The 18,448-nt window shown below is 34.8% G+C and overlaps 1 protein-coding gene across 1 annotated transcript in view; it reads right to left on the reverse strand.

Annotated features, from left to right (window-relative positions):
- Positions 1-18,448, reverse strand: part of DOK6 (docking protein 6) — a 239,760-nt gene that overhangs the window by 89,286 nt on the left and 132,026 nt on the right. The window contains exon 4 of the mRNA XM_041472901.1: positions 6,336-6,455. Coding sequence (XP_041328835.1) covers positions 6,336-6,455 — 120 coding nt within the window. The remainder of the gene's footprint in view (positions 1-6,335; positions 6,456-18,448) is intronic.

Here is an 18,448-nt window from a genome sequence, read left to right on the forward strand (position 1 = left end):
ATACACTTAGTGCATGTAAAGGTGTTTAGCATTTGGGCTTTGGCAAGAATATGACATTTAATAATGCTTTCCAGGCCATAGGAGCATAAGAGTCTTTATGAAAATGAGCATATTGACTGAGACAGAGACTTGGCAGCAACTCCAAAATGCTCTTGGCCTTCCAGCTGTACTGGGGGGAGCAAAATGATGGGAGCCCAGTGATCCTGATGCTGCCATTTTATCACTGGATTCCATTGGTTAAATCGTCCCAGCTGGAAAACCGACCAGATGACATTGCAGTCTTGCAGTCCAGATGCTTGGTTTCATTTCAGCTTTAATGATGGGTAAAAAATTACTTACAGAAGGTGACAGCCAAGTTGGTAGCACCTACAAAATAAGTAAAGGACTTGAAAGCAAATATTCAATTTATATGTGAAAGAAACTCCTCCGCCTGTGAAACTTTTGCTGCTGACCAACTGTGGCTAATTTTCAGGTGAAAAGAGAGCTTAAAGTCTGGAAGGTGCAGCATTTTGTGTTTATTCATATCTCAGGGCTATTAGAATGTTTCCCTTCTGCTGTATGCAGTGAGGAACCAGGATTTCGGAAGAATTTTTTTTTCCTTTGCTTATGAATATTCTGCTTTGCATTCATTAAAAATGTAAGCATCTCAATAAAAATATAAAGGTAGGTAAATACTTCAAATTGTTTCAGTGGTAAGTAGTAGAAGAATCTGAAGTCTCACTGGATTAACATTAAAACTGTAAACACCTTCCTTTTCTGAATAAAATTGTCTGTGTTTCACTGATTTAAAAAAAAAAAAACAAAAACAAACAACCAACAAACAAACCTATTGTATAAAAATGGATTACAGATAACAGAAGATGAATAAAAAACCATGCAGAGTGCTTTTATGTATTAAATTATAGATATCCTACAGACCCTAGAAAATGCCCTAAAACAAGTCAGCTCTGTGAATGTAATTGCAAAGTCTCTATGCTTTGGCTGTCGTTTGTAATCTCAATATGTAGCACAAAGAAATGCCTCATAATCCTCTTCTGAGGATTCAAGGACGTTGTTCACTATGAAAAGCTACATTTTTACTAACAAGAATTAATGAGTTTCTTGCAATTAAAATCCAGGAAGCAAGACTGCTGCTCCTGTGGAAGACCAATGAAAGAACAAAAACCTTACAAAGAAAGTAATTTTATTAAATACTAATTTAAATATTAGGCAGGGAGAAAAGCAAAAATTCAATTATCTTTCAAAATTTTCCAGACTTTGAAAATAAAAATTAGATTTATCATGGAGTAATTTTTTTTTTTTAAATTAAAGCCTCAAAACACATAATTAAAAAGCCTCATATTGATATCACAGGACTGAGTTAGGAGTAAATAAGATATAGCAGCAAAGGATGGATCTGGCCTTTTCTTCAGTTTAGAAATTTGCATTTTAACATTTGCCCATTTTCTTCAAGTTTTACATCAAGTTTACAAGTAGAGTTTAATAGAAAATGTTTTAGTACAAGAAACATTTAATAGAAAATTATTTAGTACAAGTATTCAACTATTTTAGTGCTATTATTTAGTATTTAAAACTGATAGAAATAGAATCTTCCCCAAAGAGATGCACCTGCTCCTAAAAATTGAATTTATTAATAGTCTACATATAATGCCTTTTTAACCAATATTATCTTGAATATTCTGATTTCTTTTTCACATTAAATATAGTCTGTTATTGTATATTGTCCATTTGGATGACATCTTTCAAATTGCTTCCTTTTATAAAGAATGAAAATAGTGACACATTGGACATACTATCCTTTGTGAGATGGAGAAATTCTAGATATGACATCACCTGGGATAATATAAATTAAAAAAGAACCCCAAAACCCCAAAATTTGTTTTTGTCATTACATTTTGGGGTGTATTGCAAATGCTTCCAAATGCATTGAGAGCTGGAAAGGAAGCTTCCAGTTCTTCCAAATGAAGTCAACACTCTACTTTCACAACTTCTAGCAGCAGCTTGAGAATCCTAAGGATTATGAAATGTGCATGAAAGAATCACAGCATATTGCTTAGAAGACTTGTCAACAGTGTAATCAAATCCAGCTTAGTCCAGATTTTCTTTTATGGAGTTATAACTGTGTATTATTACTTTTCTTATCATTGCATATAAAGCTTCACTGCCATTATATTAAATAAATTACCTGAATAGGATTCTGAAGTGAGGCCTCTACTGCTTTTGCTTTCATACTGTATTTTAATTTTTCAGCAAATAATCTAAAGGGAAGTTACTAAATGCTAGAGACCATGTTCAGTGTGAAAAGAAATTTGAACAGAAACAAGGTTGCTGCTATAGGGCTGAGGTACACCAACAAATCACTTAGATTTGCAGGAGAGAAGGAAAAATGGCTGGAGAGCAACAGAAGCTTCATTTCACATCTCAATTTAATTGGAATTTGTGCATCATTCCAAGTTAAGCAGCCATTAGTTGTGAGCCTTAAATTTCTAAAGAAAACCACCTAATAGTCATTTTCTGCAGCAGAGTTTGCACAGCAAGAGTTGTGGTAATACTTCTGGAAAGCAATAATGGAGCTGAAATCCAGTGAGAAGCTTCCTGTTACTGATGTGCTTCGCATAAGAGTAGCTTAGATGTCTTCTCTATCCTTCCTACAAGACACAGCAGCAGAGCCCTCTGCTAGAAGCAGGGCAGCTCTACAGTTTGCCTCATTTTGCTGCCACCACTGCAGAACTGCTCGGTGCTGGAGGCTCAAACAACATCTCAAATATGCTGAAACAGACCCCACTGGCACGTACTGACCAACCAGAGCTATAAAAGAATGCCTCTTTCAGGTACCTTAGATTTCTATTGTCATGTGACAGGTCTGCCTTGTGATTGTACGGCCTTTGCACACCAAACAAGAGTTTTGCCAGCCGTTGGAGCAATTTTGTTTGCAAACCATGTTGTTCCATTCCTGCCACAGAGAATCAAGTGTCTTCCCTTCTCAAATCTAAAGCTCATCTCAGAAGGACCATAAGTGCGAGACTGGGGGGATAAACAGGCTCAGAAATACTAAAAAAATGTGTTAAACAAATGTGAGAAACCGTGCAGATTTTCTTTACCAAGTATTTTCTGAAATTTAATTTTTTGTGTATAAAAATAGAAGTAGCAGGTAGCAATTTTAGTGGCCCCAGGGCATAAACAATAGCAATTATGAGAAATTATTTCAAATGTTTCAAACTGAGGGTAGTGGCTTTGGTGGTCACACCAGAAACTACAAATCTACACATCAGAAAGTTGGGGATTTTTTTGAGAGACAGCCAATTTATTTATCTGATATGTTTGGTGAACACCCTTACAGCATTAAAATGTCCTTTAAGAACAAGAATGGAGAAGTAGTTGAACACATGAAGAACACTGCATATTAAAAGTATTATCTTTTGGAAAAGGTAAAGCAGTTAATGAAAAAAAACCCACCTTATTAGGTTAGCTTTTCTAGTCCGAAGAAGTATCTTTACCAAATTTTACACTTTTCAGAAAATCTTTAGTGAAAAGTAACTATTTGAAGAAACCTCAGGGGAATGGGATGCAATTAATGCTTAATACACCTGTTCTTTTGGGATTAATGTATTAACACCTGTTATATCATAGAGATCTGAACAGTATGACACCACTATTCAGTGTCTTTTAGCCTTTAAAAGTGAAAAAAAATAAACATCCAAAACTGAAAACCCATTAGCACTATAATATTTTTTAGACTCTATGGTCTTGCTCAAACAATAAGAAATCTTTTGTTCAGTGACGTGAAAGAAAGCCTTTGTATAGGTCAGGCAACAGAACTTGCATAAAACTATATGCTGAGGCTGTGAGACTCTGTTACATGTTTTACAAACTGTATTCTCACATCTCAGTTTCAATAAATTGACTAACTCAAGAGAACTAACTCAAGAGAAATTCTATGAAGTTGACACACTTGCAATATGTTTTAAAGAAATGAAAGGTAGTACAAAGGTAGTACTCTGGTATTCAGCTTTTATGTAACACAAAAAAATAAAAATTACCCAGAGAGTGACACAGATGCTATTTTCACAAAGAGAAAGATTTTAGACATTTCATACACATAGCCACTGTCCATGAATTTTCAGTTGTAAAATTAACTTTGACCTTTCAGTTTCAGGGCAACAAAAGCTCAACAAGAATATTTATAAGCAAAAGTTCAGTACACTTTCAAAAGTTTTTGAGGTATCTTTTGAACTACTGTTTTTGATAGCATGTGTGTGTAAAACCTGCATATGGGCAAAATGCAAGGAAATAAACTAAAAATCTGAAATAATGTCACCCAAATCAACAAATGATTCCACCCTGGAACTAGTCACCTTCTCAATAACACTGTCACGTGGGGAATGACACTGCCAGGTTTGCAGGATAAGATAACCAGTGTAAACTGAAGGCATGGTTCCACTCAACTGAAGAAATCTGCTACAGGAATTTGAGTGCAACTGCAGGTTCTTACAGCACAGATAAATGGACAAAATGTCAAATTTCATACCTATAGTAAGAATCTCTGCACTTTTTCCTCCTTCTAAGTTGATTAAAAGACATCCACAACAGAATTTGTTTTGCCTCTGAACAAGACAACTTTGAATTTCAAACATGCTTATTAAAATGCAAAGTTGTGCATCAAGGGGATGAGGGAAGGATGAGGATAGGTATCAGAATTACTTGTTTGAGATACTGTAACTAATGATTTAGCAGAGCATTCTCGTCAAATATTGGATTATATGTATTCAGTCACTTGTTTTAAAAGAATGCAGCTAATGATACCCTCCATGCATTATTATTCATGTGATTTGTACAACAAATACATGCTTTGCCTCTTTGTTTCCTTTCGTTTATTTACTTAGAACAATAAAGGTGCTAATTATGGTCATATATGCTGGTTGGTAACACTGCAATTAATTTCTAGACTAAGGCAGTTGAATCAAGACTAGTTCATACAACAGAACTAAAATATGCCTCCTGGAGATCATGTTTATATAACTGGATCTCTTTCAAGAACATGATAAAATGTAATATTTGGCATCTATGTCCAAAAGCTGCTGGAGAGTACATGAATTCACTGGAGAAAGAGCTTGACAAATTTCAAACTACTTTTCTTTTCACATCCCAGGCTTTTTGACGAGGTTTATTTCCTTTCACATTTGTGAAAGACCTCCACCTGTTCACACAGTTCTCTCTTCAGTAGCATGCAGATGAGTTTTATACCTATAGCCTATGAACATATAGCAGATGGGGTGCTTTGAGTGCTGTCTGATCATTATCACTTTCCTACAACATTAGGAGCTCTCCCTTTGTTAAGTAGTTTGAGACTACAAATTGAATTCTGTGTCTCATAGCAGGTAAACAACTTTATGAACATTTGAACTTCTTTTAAATCCCATTTCAACATGTCTGCTTTTTGAACAGAATTCCTTAAAGATTTCTGTATATTTCATGCTGTGTGCTATTAGGTTCAGAGAAATAATATAATAAATACAGTGCCATACATTCTATAATTTAATTACGTAATTTTGTTTATAATGATAGCTGGCTTGATATTTTATGACCATTGAGGCAGGGTGTGTTATTACTTTGTTGAAAGCTATTGGATCTTATAAAAGCATCAAGACAGTAATAATCATTGAGAGCTGTAATTTAGGGAGGACTAAATGAGCACATTTTGTGTTGCCCTCGTGTTCATTAATAGGAATTAAATGACAGGGTAATCACAGATTTTCTTTTGTTATTGCCTATTCCATCCACTAGCATTCTTCCTGTGCATGTGTCTAATCCAAATAGCCTTTAGATGAAGACTTACAACTCAGGCTTAGTGCTGACTAACATCTGTCACTGCCCTTTTCACCCATATTTGACAGCATTTAGATGATCCTGACTTCAATATTCAAGAGGAGTAGGATTTTAAAGCAAATATGTGTTTTGTAGTTCATATTGCTGTTGGTATGTTCATCACTGTCCTTAAAAGGCTGCAAAACAACAGCTGCTGCTTTATTCCTCTGCACAGAAGCCATCATTTCCAGAAACAGAAGGGTCATGGCCATCATTTCCCATGACAGGGAAATCTGAACACAATTAAGACACAAAGTCACTCTATATGTATTATTTGGCATGGAATTTAATAATCTTTATTTGTAAAAAAAAAAAAAATAGGCTAGAGCTTCAAAAGCACATCCAAATGTTTAGTTACTAAGGATGTGCTTCCAGCTACTAGCAAAAGTCCTCACAACAACAAGCACAAGCAAAGATGAAACGGGATATTATCTAAGAATGGACCTAGGAGTAAATAAAAAGTTACTTACCATTTTGTTCTCTCTGGACTCCAGCAGCAAGCAAATCTGGTTCCCCAAGACTTATGTCATTGAGCCTGGCCCCTAGACATTCCATGCAAAGATGCTTGCACCACTCCTCTGCCTCTAGCTCTGAGAAAACAGAAAGAAATCCATTCATGTTGATATTGAAAAAAAAAAAAATATCAGTCAGAAAATATTGATGTAACTTCACAACTTTTTAGTGTGAAGTTAAATTAATACTTTCTGACTGACAAGGTTTATCACAATATGTTTGTGTTGAAACATGAGTTATTAGCATAAAGTCCCACAATAATTTCTTTGCCTCAATTTATAAACTTTTAAAACGGGTTACACTATTAGGACTGCATCTTCCATCCTCAAATTTGAGGATAGGAGGTGGAGCTAACAAATTTTCAAGGCAGTATATTTCTAGTGAGCCCTCTTGAAAGAAAAATGCAATTTACAAAAACTTCATATATAATAGCTGAAATGTTCTTTACTGCTTTTTAGTAGAATACTTAGTAGAACTCTGAACTCTTAAGGTAATTTCTTTTTCTAAAGGTGTTAGAGCATTTTTCTAAGACCAAACAAAAAACAGTTATAAAATGCTCTTCAAATGCCAAATTTCCCTCTCTGCTGTAGTGAAAGACTATGTCTGTCAAGGTATTCTGAATAATTAATTTCTTCAGTTCTGTTCACCTTCTTTTGGTCTCAGGGCAACTTGGTGATTAGTTGAAACATTTTTAAGAAGACTCAAAACCTCCCAATCCTTTCTGAGTTGACTTTCCCATCGATGCAATATGAGAGCTCTGTATCTGCCAGTCCACCAAAATGTGGACTCCACAAGGCGTAATTCCCACACACAACACAACATCCTCCCATTCAACTTCAGCTTCAGCCTATCCACTTCCCAAATTTAACATAATGAAATCCCTGGCATCGGTCAAACATGCATAATGTCAAGTTGGAGCTAACACAGTGTGAAACTACAACCAAGAAAAATCATGCAACCACCCTGACTATCTTTTATTTGCAGGAAAGACTTCACCTAAGGGAAAGTTCTTGGAGAGCAGGCTCAGCACCACACACTCACTGAGCCTCATGGTCACAGTCAGTCTCTATCTGATCATCTTTGACAGTGAGGGGGATCCAGTGATCTGGAAATGTTTGCATTAAACTGCCAGGTTTTCAGTCCTTTTTCTGGGGACATTGGGAAAATAATTTTGTGACAATCTCTCCAATGTACTGCTGAAACTGGGAGAGAGAAAAATACTGCATGCAAACCCCAAAGCATTTAGTGATGATGAATCATTTGAATTAGTGAAATTTTTTTATCTGAGAAAAACTCCTCTAAGCCTAATTGGTACAGTCCTCAAATCCTTGCCTGGTTAGACACAGATCTCATACAAACATTTGCTGGACAAGAAAGGGAGACAAGCATGCAGTTCCAGGTCTCCAAGAACCTTCAGATACCTTCTTCTGTTCAGTGTCTTGAATAATCCAGGAACAGATCCATATCATTCCTGAGTTATGCTGTCTACTAGCTAAGTTCCCAGCCAAACAACTGAAATAACAGAGCCTATTTTGGAATTTTTGAGAACCAAATATGGTTGGTGTCACAAGACTTTGGGGGTGCTTCTTTAGAGTGTTGTGAGGAAAGTGGTATCCCTTAACCCTTCCTGCTTTTTTGCAGTCTTTGTCTCAGGACACAGATTCCCAAAGTTGGTTGTCAACATCCTCACCTTCTAGTGGTAAGAGACAGAACATTTTATCGGTAACATACAGAAGACATTGAGCTTCATAGGTGAAAAGAAAATATTGAGGTAACAGGACACTGGTTTTTCAACACTGCCATGGATGCAGCCTCCCTGACAGAAGCAAGGAGAGAAAAGGCTTATCTCTGGACAGCAGTAAATTTTTACAGCTTTTAAAAGAAGGAAGATGAGTTTGTTCAAACACCTACTTCCAAAATTATTCTACTCATACATGAAGAAATTTCCTGTATATTTTCCCTTCCCCTCTTTCAGCGTTTGCCATTTCCTTGGATACTTCTGAGGTCTTTTGAACTGAAGCCACACCTTATAATCCCATTTTCCCATGGAGACAGTTTCATGCCAGGGACATAGATGATAGAACTGGACCCCAAGCCACGCTGCCCTATTCTCGCAGCATGTGGATGGGGCAAAGGAACAGGGCACCAGCACACAGGTAAGAGAATTGAGATGCCATTGAGTTACCCAACATCTGCTTCCAATTATAGATGAAGGCCAGGCAAACAATGGGCAAAGCTGGTAGCACAAAGGTGACAGTGCAAATCTCGGCAAGTTCTCCCATGTTTTTTTTTTTTTTTTTTTTTTTTTTTTTTTTTTTTTTTTGTTTTGTTTTTTTGCTTCTTTTCTGCCTAAACTGTGTCACAGAACAACATATATGCTGACAGAATGCATAGCTCTATATAAAGCCTGCAATTTTTCTTGGACTATGGCCAGGATATAACACTTTATGTATTTTACAAAATCTGCATTTTATTACTTTTTTTTTATTGTGCTTGCACCCAGACTGAAAGGGCTTGTACTGAAAATGTAGAATGAGATGATGGCAAACAAACACTTATGTAACCTTTCTAATATTACGAATATCTGAGAAGAAAGTGAAACGCACTGGTAATCCCATAAATCCAGTTTAGCATCAATATATATTCAAAAAGAGGACTCACATAAAAGCTACAAATTCAACTTATATGTATTCTCACAGCAAATTTCCAGTAGATGTTTTTGGAAACAAACAAACAAATGAAGTGCTTTAGGAAGCTGTTTCTTCTATGTGTTCTTGTTTTGTCTCACAATATACTTACTTATCTCTTTTACATCTAGGTCTTGAAAGTTTGGATCCAAAAAACCCCTTTCAGAGTGTTCAACTGGCAGTTTATTTGAAGCTGCTGCCTTATTGCTGCCTGACACTGATGATTAGGCTCAGATTAGACCATTCTCCAACTGCCATACAGAAGAAACTTATCTTGGTATGAGCATTCTAAGATCATGGCTATATTTTGCAAAGTGTAGGCTATAGCATGCATTGTACTGCTGTATAACTCAAAATTTCTGTCTTACAGAAATGATTGACTTGATGCTATGGGAAATATAGTTTCAATACAGAACTGAATTATCTGCCCACAGAACTGTGAGGATTTGTGTCTGCTGTCAGAAGAATCAACGTTACCTACAAATGTGTCTGGAAGGTCAAGGGTATGAAGGTAGTGCATGAGTTAGTCCTGCCTAATGCATTCTGATAGCTATTGCTTACTTGCAGGGAATTGCCTTCTACCTTTTCCTTGATGGACATGCGAAACCTTTTTTTTTAGAAGCAGGTGAGTCACTTTTCAAAACCAAACCCCTGATTCTCCTTTCACCATGCGCATTAATAAAGCAACCTGCCATTCTTCTGTAAAATGTCTACAGAATGTCTTGTGCTTCTGGGTAACAAATTAAATATTATTTATGATACCAAAAAAAAATTATTATAATTTACAGTACATAAATGTGTCATGGCAGCAATCTTTAAGAATGCCAGGTACCATGTCAGAAAACAGAGATATCTCAATTACTTCTTTATTTTGATTACATGCATACACTGAAACAGATGAAATATTACTATGGAACCAAGTAATAAAAAAGTGTCAGCAAAATTGTCCTCTTTAATGCATGCAGATTAGATTTATTGGTGGTAAATGCAGAGTTTTTAGTTGTAACTGCTACTTGTCATTGAAAAATTTATTTTCCTTTTAAGATAACTGAATTCCTGGACTGAATGATAAATTGTAAAGCATGCTTTCAGAGCTATAAATAAAATCAAAATACCTGCATTTTTATCTTCACTGTTATTTAATTATAAAATTCTACAATAAAAATCTCATGAGATGAGATAAAATGCAAAGAGATGAGAGACCTTAAATAGGAACTGTTTACTGCACAAGAAACATTACTGGGAACAAATTTGTAAGCTTCTTACTCAACTTGCTATTGGCAATGTTTTCCTGCAGCTGATCCGAGTTTTAGGTTGTGCCCGAGGCTATGTGTCATTTCTGCTTCAGTTCTCAGGTGATTACAGTGGTGCTGTACCTAGTCTGACCACTGTCTTGGACATAGGTGATACCACAGGATGCTGTTGGTTTGTTGATACAACAGCAATGATGGAATAATGTCATCAAATTGTGTTAGAGATAGGAATTTGTCATAGTAAAAGTGTTCTTCTGCTACTTACACTTTAAAAGAAATCATTATACACAACATTCTCTACCAAGAAAGGGTGAGGGACAATGAAACATATATAGACACATTTCAAATTCACTGTTCAGATTTCAAATTCACAGTCTAGAAACCCTCTAGATCTATTTCCATCTGGCCTCTAGATCCTCTAGATCTCTAAGGCTAGAGGAGGGATGTTTTCAGACTCCTAACTTAGGAAGTATTTTGTGTGTGGACTTAACCAAACACCTTCTGAATCCTGGTAACTCAATGGTTTTTCACGTTTTCCTTCTGTGTTCACATGGCACAACCCTACAGCAGCATTCCATCTCCCACCACCACAAGCCGCCAGCACAGTTGGATGCCTCTAGGCTGAGATAAAGCCCCGAAGTGCTGACCCCTCCTGCTCAGTCCAGTGCCCTCCATTTCGGGAGATCCACTCCATCACTATAAGCATCAGTTTATCAAATTTGTAAATAAAAGGGCTCAATTTATATGCACCTCCTAGAGACAGGCCTCTTCCCGTTCTTATGCAGACCACATAAAGTGATGAGGTTAAGAATTTAGGCTGGAAATAGCATGTCTACAATTTTGGAGGGGGATAACAAACAGGGTCCTTGTGCAAATAAAAAAACCTCACTTACATCTTCATGTTTTTTACCTGATGTCAAACTGTATAAATCTCAAATGTTAGTTTCTTCATTTCTGAAACATTTTTATGTATTTGCTGTACAAATTGTTTAGCTCTTCTTCCTTCCAAATGATGTCTATAAGAGGAATAAATCCAACTAAATATTAGTTACCCTGAACGAAACTGCAGGATCTTTCCTGGCTAAATTAGTAGGATTTAGACCTGATATTCTCTACCAAGAAGGAAAGACGATACTGAAAAATGTGGCAGTTTATCTCTTCTAAAAATCACTCAGGCTTAATTAGAAGTTAATAAGAAAAAATATTATAGAATTCCCACAGGATTGATGTGCTATTATACTGCACCACATAAAATATATGAAGCAACTTTATTCTTTTTTTTTTACTAGCAAATAATACTACTGCCAGCAGGCATGTAATTTCTTATCAAAATCAATAATACCTTGAAACCATCTCTCCTTTATCAGGATATAGATCATCCTTTGATGATTTGAAAATAATTTGATTTTATAAATATTTAAAATATGTTATTTAACCACATCTCTGTTACTTTGGGTACTTTTACTAGAGCACATCACACACACTCAAATACAGATAGAAATCTAAAGCAACGTGGCTGTTTCATATCTTTGCCCAGAGGAACAGAGGGATCGAGCTTATTTTGTATAATAAAGTATTACTGATTAACACTGCCTATGCATGAATTTGGCAAATTTTCACTGAGTGATAGCTGGGAAGCAATGAAGGGGACATACATTCTATTTATTGTGAAAGAACAATAAATAGCATTCTGTATGTAGACTAAAACTTGCTTTCAAGAAGAAAGGAACAGAGATAATGGGCTGCAACTCTGAGAGTGACTGGTTTATTAAGATTATTTTTTTATTTACCAATTATATTTGAAGGTATCTTATGACATGTGGGACTCATATATAGAATTTTTCCTTGTGTTTCAAATAACACTACTTCTAAGGAAACTTTCTCATATTTTTCTTGAATACTTCACCTGGAGTAAAGTGTTTTGCTATTTCTTAAGTGTAAATCATTGAACCAAAAGACAAAGGAATCTCATGATGGAAAACCACATATGCTGTTAAATCATATTAACTTACTGAAAATGCTACATATTCTAGCAGTGACAAAACGTGTTAAAGGAAGTCTGAAACTATTCTTTGAAAATACTCTTGGTGAGCCATGTACCTCAAAAACTTGTCATTTACACATTTTAATACAACACCCTTACTGTTGAATGAAGTACAGCTATTAAAAATCATGCATATTTTTGATTATACTATTAGTTTAAAGATATACACACCTTTCATTTCAGCAATAGTTTTTTATTATTGTCTAAGTATTATACAAAAAATATATACAAAAAGAAACTTTCCTAATTATGTACTATTTTAAACTTGAGTTGGCATAAGGGCAGTACAGTTAATTGCAATAATTATTAAGGACATTTATTAGCTTTTAAAACTCTTATTCCTACCACACTTATCTAGAGATGCAAGATTTATCAAGAACAGGGTTCTGATAATTTATCTAATTATGTACCTATATTTGCAAATAGCCAGCTGCAAATGTCTGTGTTTATTGAGATATATCAAAGCTGACATTTCCATGAAAATACCCTATTTGTTTCTGCAGGTCTGATAAGAGGTTACATATAACCAGCACACAGCTACTAGTCTATTGTCCTGTCTATAATATAAACATGCACAGTGGTAAGTCAATAATTTTGAAGGCAAGAAAAGTATTTTAAAAGAATTGTCATATTGATGTCACTGTCTATTAAACTCTTGTCCATTAAAGCAGCAAGAAGTAAAGTTCCCCATATGCAATGCTGCTTGAGAAAGTAGCTTCCGTACAGAAACAGAACTCTGACAACTTGTTTGAAAAATGGAGTCTATGGGAAAATGAATAGCCTACAAGGAAGGAATTTCCTTTGCTCCATATTACTGCCAATGTAACTATAGGACATTTGTCTTCCTTTTTTTTCTTCATGAAAATGGCAATTTTTGCTATTAATAAGAAGTGTATATCACCTTAGTCTGTGATTAGTCCTACAGAAATGAATAAGGCCATTGCAGGAAGAAAATGTGATTCAGTGGATAAATTAGTCCTTGAGGGAAGAGTTATAAATATTCTTAAAAATTATGTATTCTACTTCATGCTGGAGACTAGCAGCTCTCATTATACCACAAATGTTTATCAAGTCTTAGTATGTCCAACAGATCAACAGTGAGCTGACATCATTACTCAAAAATATGCCTGGCAAAATTTCACTCTCAATTCAAACTTTCTTTAACGTTCAAACTTTCTTTAACGTTCAAACTTTCTTTAAATTGCAAAGAACGAATTATGAAAACCTGCCTAAACATAGAAGAAACATTTACATTTTGTCTGAAATTAATGGGCCAGTAACAAGAATCTGACGTGGGAATTATACAGTTCCCCAGGACTGTCAATTCATACCTGTTTCAACTGTTATTAATGTTAAATTGCAATGGCATGAAAGTAAAATAACCTCAGGCAGCGTGTCAGTAGTGGGAATGGCATAAACACCATCAGTCAAGTGTCCAAAAAAGGTCTGTCACCAGGAACGTAACACAAAGAGGATGCTATCACATCAACTTTTGCTGCTACCCCATTACTGGCAGTCAGCAATAGCCTTTTTCTAGCTTAAAAATTGGTAGCATTTCAGATTTAGTCTACTCCCTCAACATTTTTATTCCTCTTGGGAAAGTTATAGTGCTGGTTTTTAAATGAATGGGAAATTTAATACCTCTCGTGCAAATGCAAAGTATGCCTCCTTTCCATTTTCAAGTGCTTAAGTTATGGTCTAGTAAGGGAATCCAATACCCAAATAAACAAATTCTAGGTACAAATCCTAGGGTTCATCTCACTTTTCTTTTTCAATACCCTAAATATTCAATTTTATCTTTGAAGTATTGACAAATCTTGTCACTTGAAGATTAGAAATATTGTTAGATAACACAAGTAATTTTAAGAGTATTAGTCTCCTTTACAAAATCAAGGTGAAAAGGACTATTTTCAATACACAGAAGAAAAACTACATACTATTTCCACTATATGCTTCATTGCCCTTATGCCTTTGAATATATAACTTTCACTCCAGCCATTTGAATATCCTCTGCATTAAATCATTAGGAGCAGACAGCAACTAACACACTTGTTTTAGCAATCTCCCTTCTTTTCTTTGGCTAAACATGCCTAATTAAAGCAAGACTCAAGTTATGAATACTTAAGATTTATTAAAAGTTGGCAATTTTGGCCAAGCACAGAGAGCAGTGTTATTGTTGCCCTCTTCTAATGTAAAAAAGTTAGGAAATTTTTCCTGGATGATACTATACATGACTTTCATAATAACAAAGAAAGAATAAATGTTTTTTCTTTCTGTTTTTCCATTGTCCAATGCAAATGCAAATTTTTCCCCCAAACTCTAAAACTATTGTTTTTGAATATGTGAGTCCTTGCTACTATGAGAGTCAAGAAGGTTTTTATGGCATTGGAAGTGTAAAGAAATTCATTCAAAGCAATTACTGACTGAAATAATCTCTGAGATCATAATGCAGTATGTCCTTTACTTGATTCTCAGTTGCATAAAAACTTTACTCTGAGGCAGAACAAAGTATTAGCTCAAAATGACTCTGTGTCTTTCACTTTATTCTTGGGGGTTTTTAATGTGGTGCTACTGCAAAGAAATAAATCTTAAAAGTTCGTAGTCTAGAGTTAGTACCAAAGGAAATGTAATTAGAAAAGTCTTTCTCAAATTTCACATCTACAGAATTTAAACCTAAAGGGGATTACTTTTTCATTATCAATTTTTTACTCTCATTTTAAACTTGTATCTTTTATTCCCAGTATAAAGTGGAGTTCTACATTTGATATATGTAAACATTATTTAAATTAGAAAATATTAATGACAATGGACATTCTTTGAATGTTTAGGAAAATAGATGATTTCCATCTATTTCCTGTAAATAATAGTCTTCCAAAAAAAATTGTACCTAAAATAGGAAATTTTAGATTACTGGGTTTGTACTATACACCACTGAGATCTCTACATCACGATCAATAAGTAAGAGACACAAATGACTACCTGAGAAGATACAGATGCTTGAAGCTGAAACTCATAATCCATACTTTCATTACTTTAATAGGATATTTTTTCTTTTTCTTTTTTAATTCAATAGACTTCTAAGATTCAGAAGAGTAAAAACATGTCCTTTGCTGAACCATCTTCAGTAAATAGATCCATCTTCAATTATGTGTCGTTTTCTTGCAAGAAAATAAGTCATGACAAATGCAATCTTACAGAAAATACCAAGATTAAATCACTGGAAACTTCAAGAGCTCTGCTGAAATGGTTTAAGGCATGTTAACTGGAGACTCACAGATGAAAGATTGCTTTATTTAAAATCTTTCATCTTTATTTAAGGGTAAACAACTCACCATGAAAGTATAGAAAATGTTTAAATTTAATATTTTGAACCATATAAAGCAAGAACTGCAGCAAAAGATTAGGATTTAGGTCTGTAAATCAGAGGGGCTGATTACAGTGAGAAACAGTATCTACAGAAGATGTAGTTGTAATTAATGTACACTGGTGATCAATTGCCCACTAACAGTTTACTTGTGAAGTGAATTTTAGGCACACACACAACTAGAGGGGAGGGGAAGGATTATCCTTTCCTTGACGGAGGAGATGAAGTCATACACTGGCAAAGACTGGTCTTCTGTGCTCCCTACTGAGACTCTAGGCAAAAGATCCCAATTTCTCATGACTTAGGCTAAATTCAAATCCATGGCTGATACCTTTCTGTGGAGAAAGCAATCTAGAAAATTCTACAGAGAAATGAGTTTTAATGGCAGGGACGAGAAAATTGATCACTGTCATTTCAAAAGGAGCTACTCAGCACCATCAGCACACTCAACTAATGGGCAAAAGTATAATTCTTATGCTGCCATATGCCTTTCCTATTTTCTGCATTAATGATTTTAAATGAGAAAATTGCTGACTTAAATGCTGCTCTTCCTTCTGCTTGGAGTGGCTTTCTCCTAAGTTCCACTGCCTTAAAAAAAAAAAAAAGAAAAAAAGCCCCTCTTCGTTTTGTGGTGAGTCTGAGCAGGGGTTTACTAATTTAGTCAAAACAAGTAAGTATGACTTTAGGTTTTTTTTCCTGCATCACAGTCTTACAATGAGATTATAATAACAAGCAAGTAATAAAGAGCTGCTATACACATAATTCTGTCCTTCTTTTTTTTCTTGAATTGGATAAGGGTAGGAAGACAATTATTATTCTTTACATTTTCACAATAAACCCTAACATATGTCTTTTCATGGAATTATTATAAAATATATAATTAAAGAAATTAGTTTCCATGACCAAAACTAGTATTGCAATATAATAGATTGAAGCATGATTGAAAAAAAAACTTGTTATACAAATGACAAGTAACATTTTGGAGAAATAATGCTTTACTGAGCTAGAAAGAGAGAAACCTTTTCTTTTTATATCAGAAAAAATGGACAACTTCATTTACTCCCTTGATTTGATCCCTCATGAAGCCCAAAGTTTATATCAACAAATACATGTATAATGTTTCTAAGTACAAACTGCCAGATTGGAATAAAGATTTTTACAAATATGCTACCTCGAGTTATAAATCTGTAGTTTTTCATTGTGACCTCCATCACAGAAAGCATTCATAATACCCACTAGAATTCAAAATAGCCTTCATCAGCATACATACAAATTTTCACATGCTGCCAACTCCTTTGATTCACAAAGGAGATTATAGCTTAAAAAAATAAAATTACTTGAAATCTCATAATTCATGGGCTACCACTATTTTCTTAACTTCTCAGGCATGCAGTGACAAACTGCCTATAATGTAGATCAACAAAACAACATGCAGAAACATAGAGCTCTCCTTCCAACTTCTTCCTCCTCACATTTCTCCTACCATGATCATAGACTTTATAAATTAGCCTTTAGATATTAAGATGTTAAGCTTTTTCACTTAGATTGCTGTCTTACAACATAAATTCTTATTATAATCATGTCTACATTTTAATTACAATTACACATATGGATAGGATATGAACCCAAGGATATATCCAGACATCAAGAAATGCACAGCAGAGCATTGCATTTGAAGGAATAGTTAATGACACATATGATTCTTAGAGTTCCTTTCCAGCTGGTTCTTAACCACAGTAAACTATATCTTCATCTAAATCATATTTGTACAGAAAAATAATAAACACTTCCCAGAAATAATAAACTCTTCCAAGAAAAAACAGGATGATTGTCGATATGAAATGCCATATGAGAAGAAAACTATTTATACCCAGCACACACTGGAAATATTGTCAGACAAACATAAGGTAGGGGTTATGTACATATCTGAATATTGCTGATTTCTACTTTATTGCTGGTGAGCATGATGATACAGCAGCAAGGACAGCATTTATTAGCAGGACAGTACTGCTATATTCAGTGACATATGCTGGGAGCACTGCTTCTTGCATCACAGATGTCATGGACATTGTACTAAACTTGGAAAAGATTCACACTGTCACTGAGCAGCAACATTTTAGAATTACATTGGCTTTTTAAGTTTCCTGCATTAATTCATTTCCATCACTAGAGAAAAAAAAAGCAGAGATAAATGTCAGGCTGTCTATTTAATTCCCTTCTTATTTTTTCAGCAAGGTGATTGCAAGCTATAGCAAGGTTTAGGCTAACCTCCTTAAACATTTAAACAAACTTACCATGGTAATATTGTTGATGTTTAAAATATAAAGCAGAAGCTACACAGTAAGATATTTTGCCATTCTTACTGGATTCATTTTTATAGAACATACTTAACACATTTCTGTCTTCCTGGACAGGTTAACTTAATAATCTAGAGGCTTGTCTGTTAGCACATTCAAATTATCTTTAATTTTACATTTATTATTTATATTTATCTCATAAACTCACAGCAAATTCTCTGATTTGAGTATTTGAATTTCTAGGTCCAGTCAAAATTATCAGTAACAGATGTAATATTGATTTCATGTTTTATTTATAGAATATAAACTTCAGAGACAGGATTCATTTTTTTCCCCCTTGAAACTGAAACCAAATGCTAAACTACTGACAGGTTTGGCCAGTGAAGAACTTTGTAAAGAGACAGCCAAATTCACACTGCCACTGA

This window comes from Pyrgilauda ruficollis, unplaced genomic scaffold (assembly GCF_017590135.1).
Source record: "Pyrgilauda ruficollis isolate IOZ18807 unplaced genomic scaffold, ASM1759013v1 scaffold109, whole genome shotgun sequence".
Taxonomy (NCBI): Eukaryota; Metazoa; Chordata; class Aves; order Passeriformes; family Passeridae; genus Pyrgilauda; species Pyrgilauda ruficollis.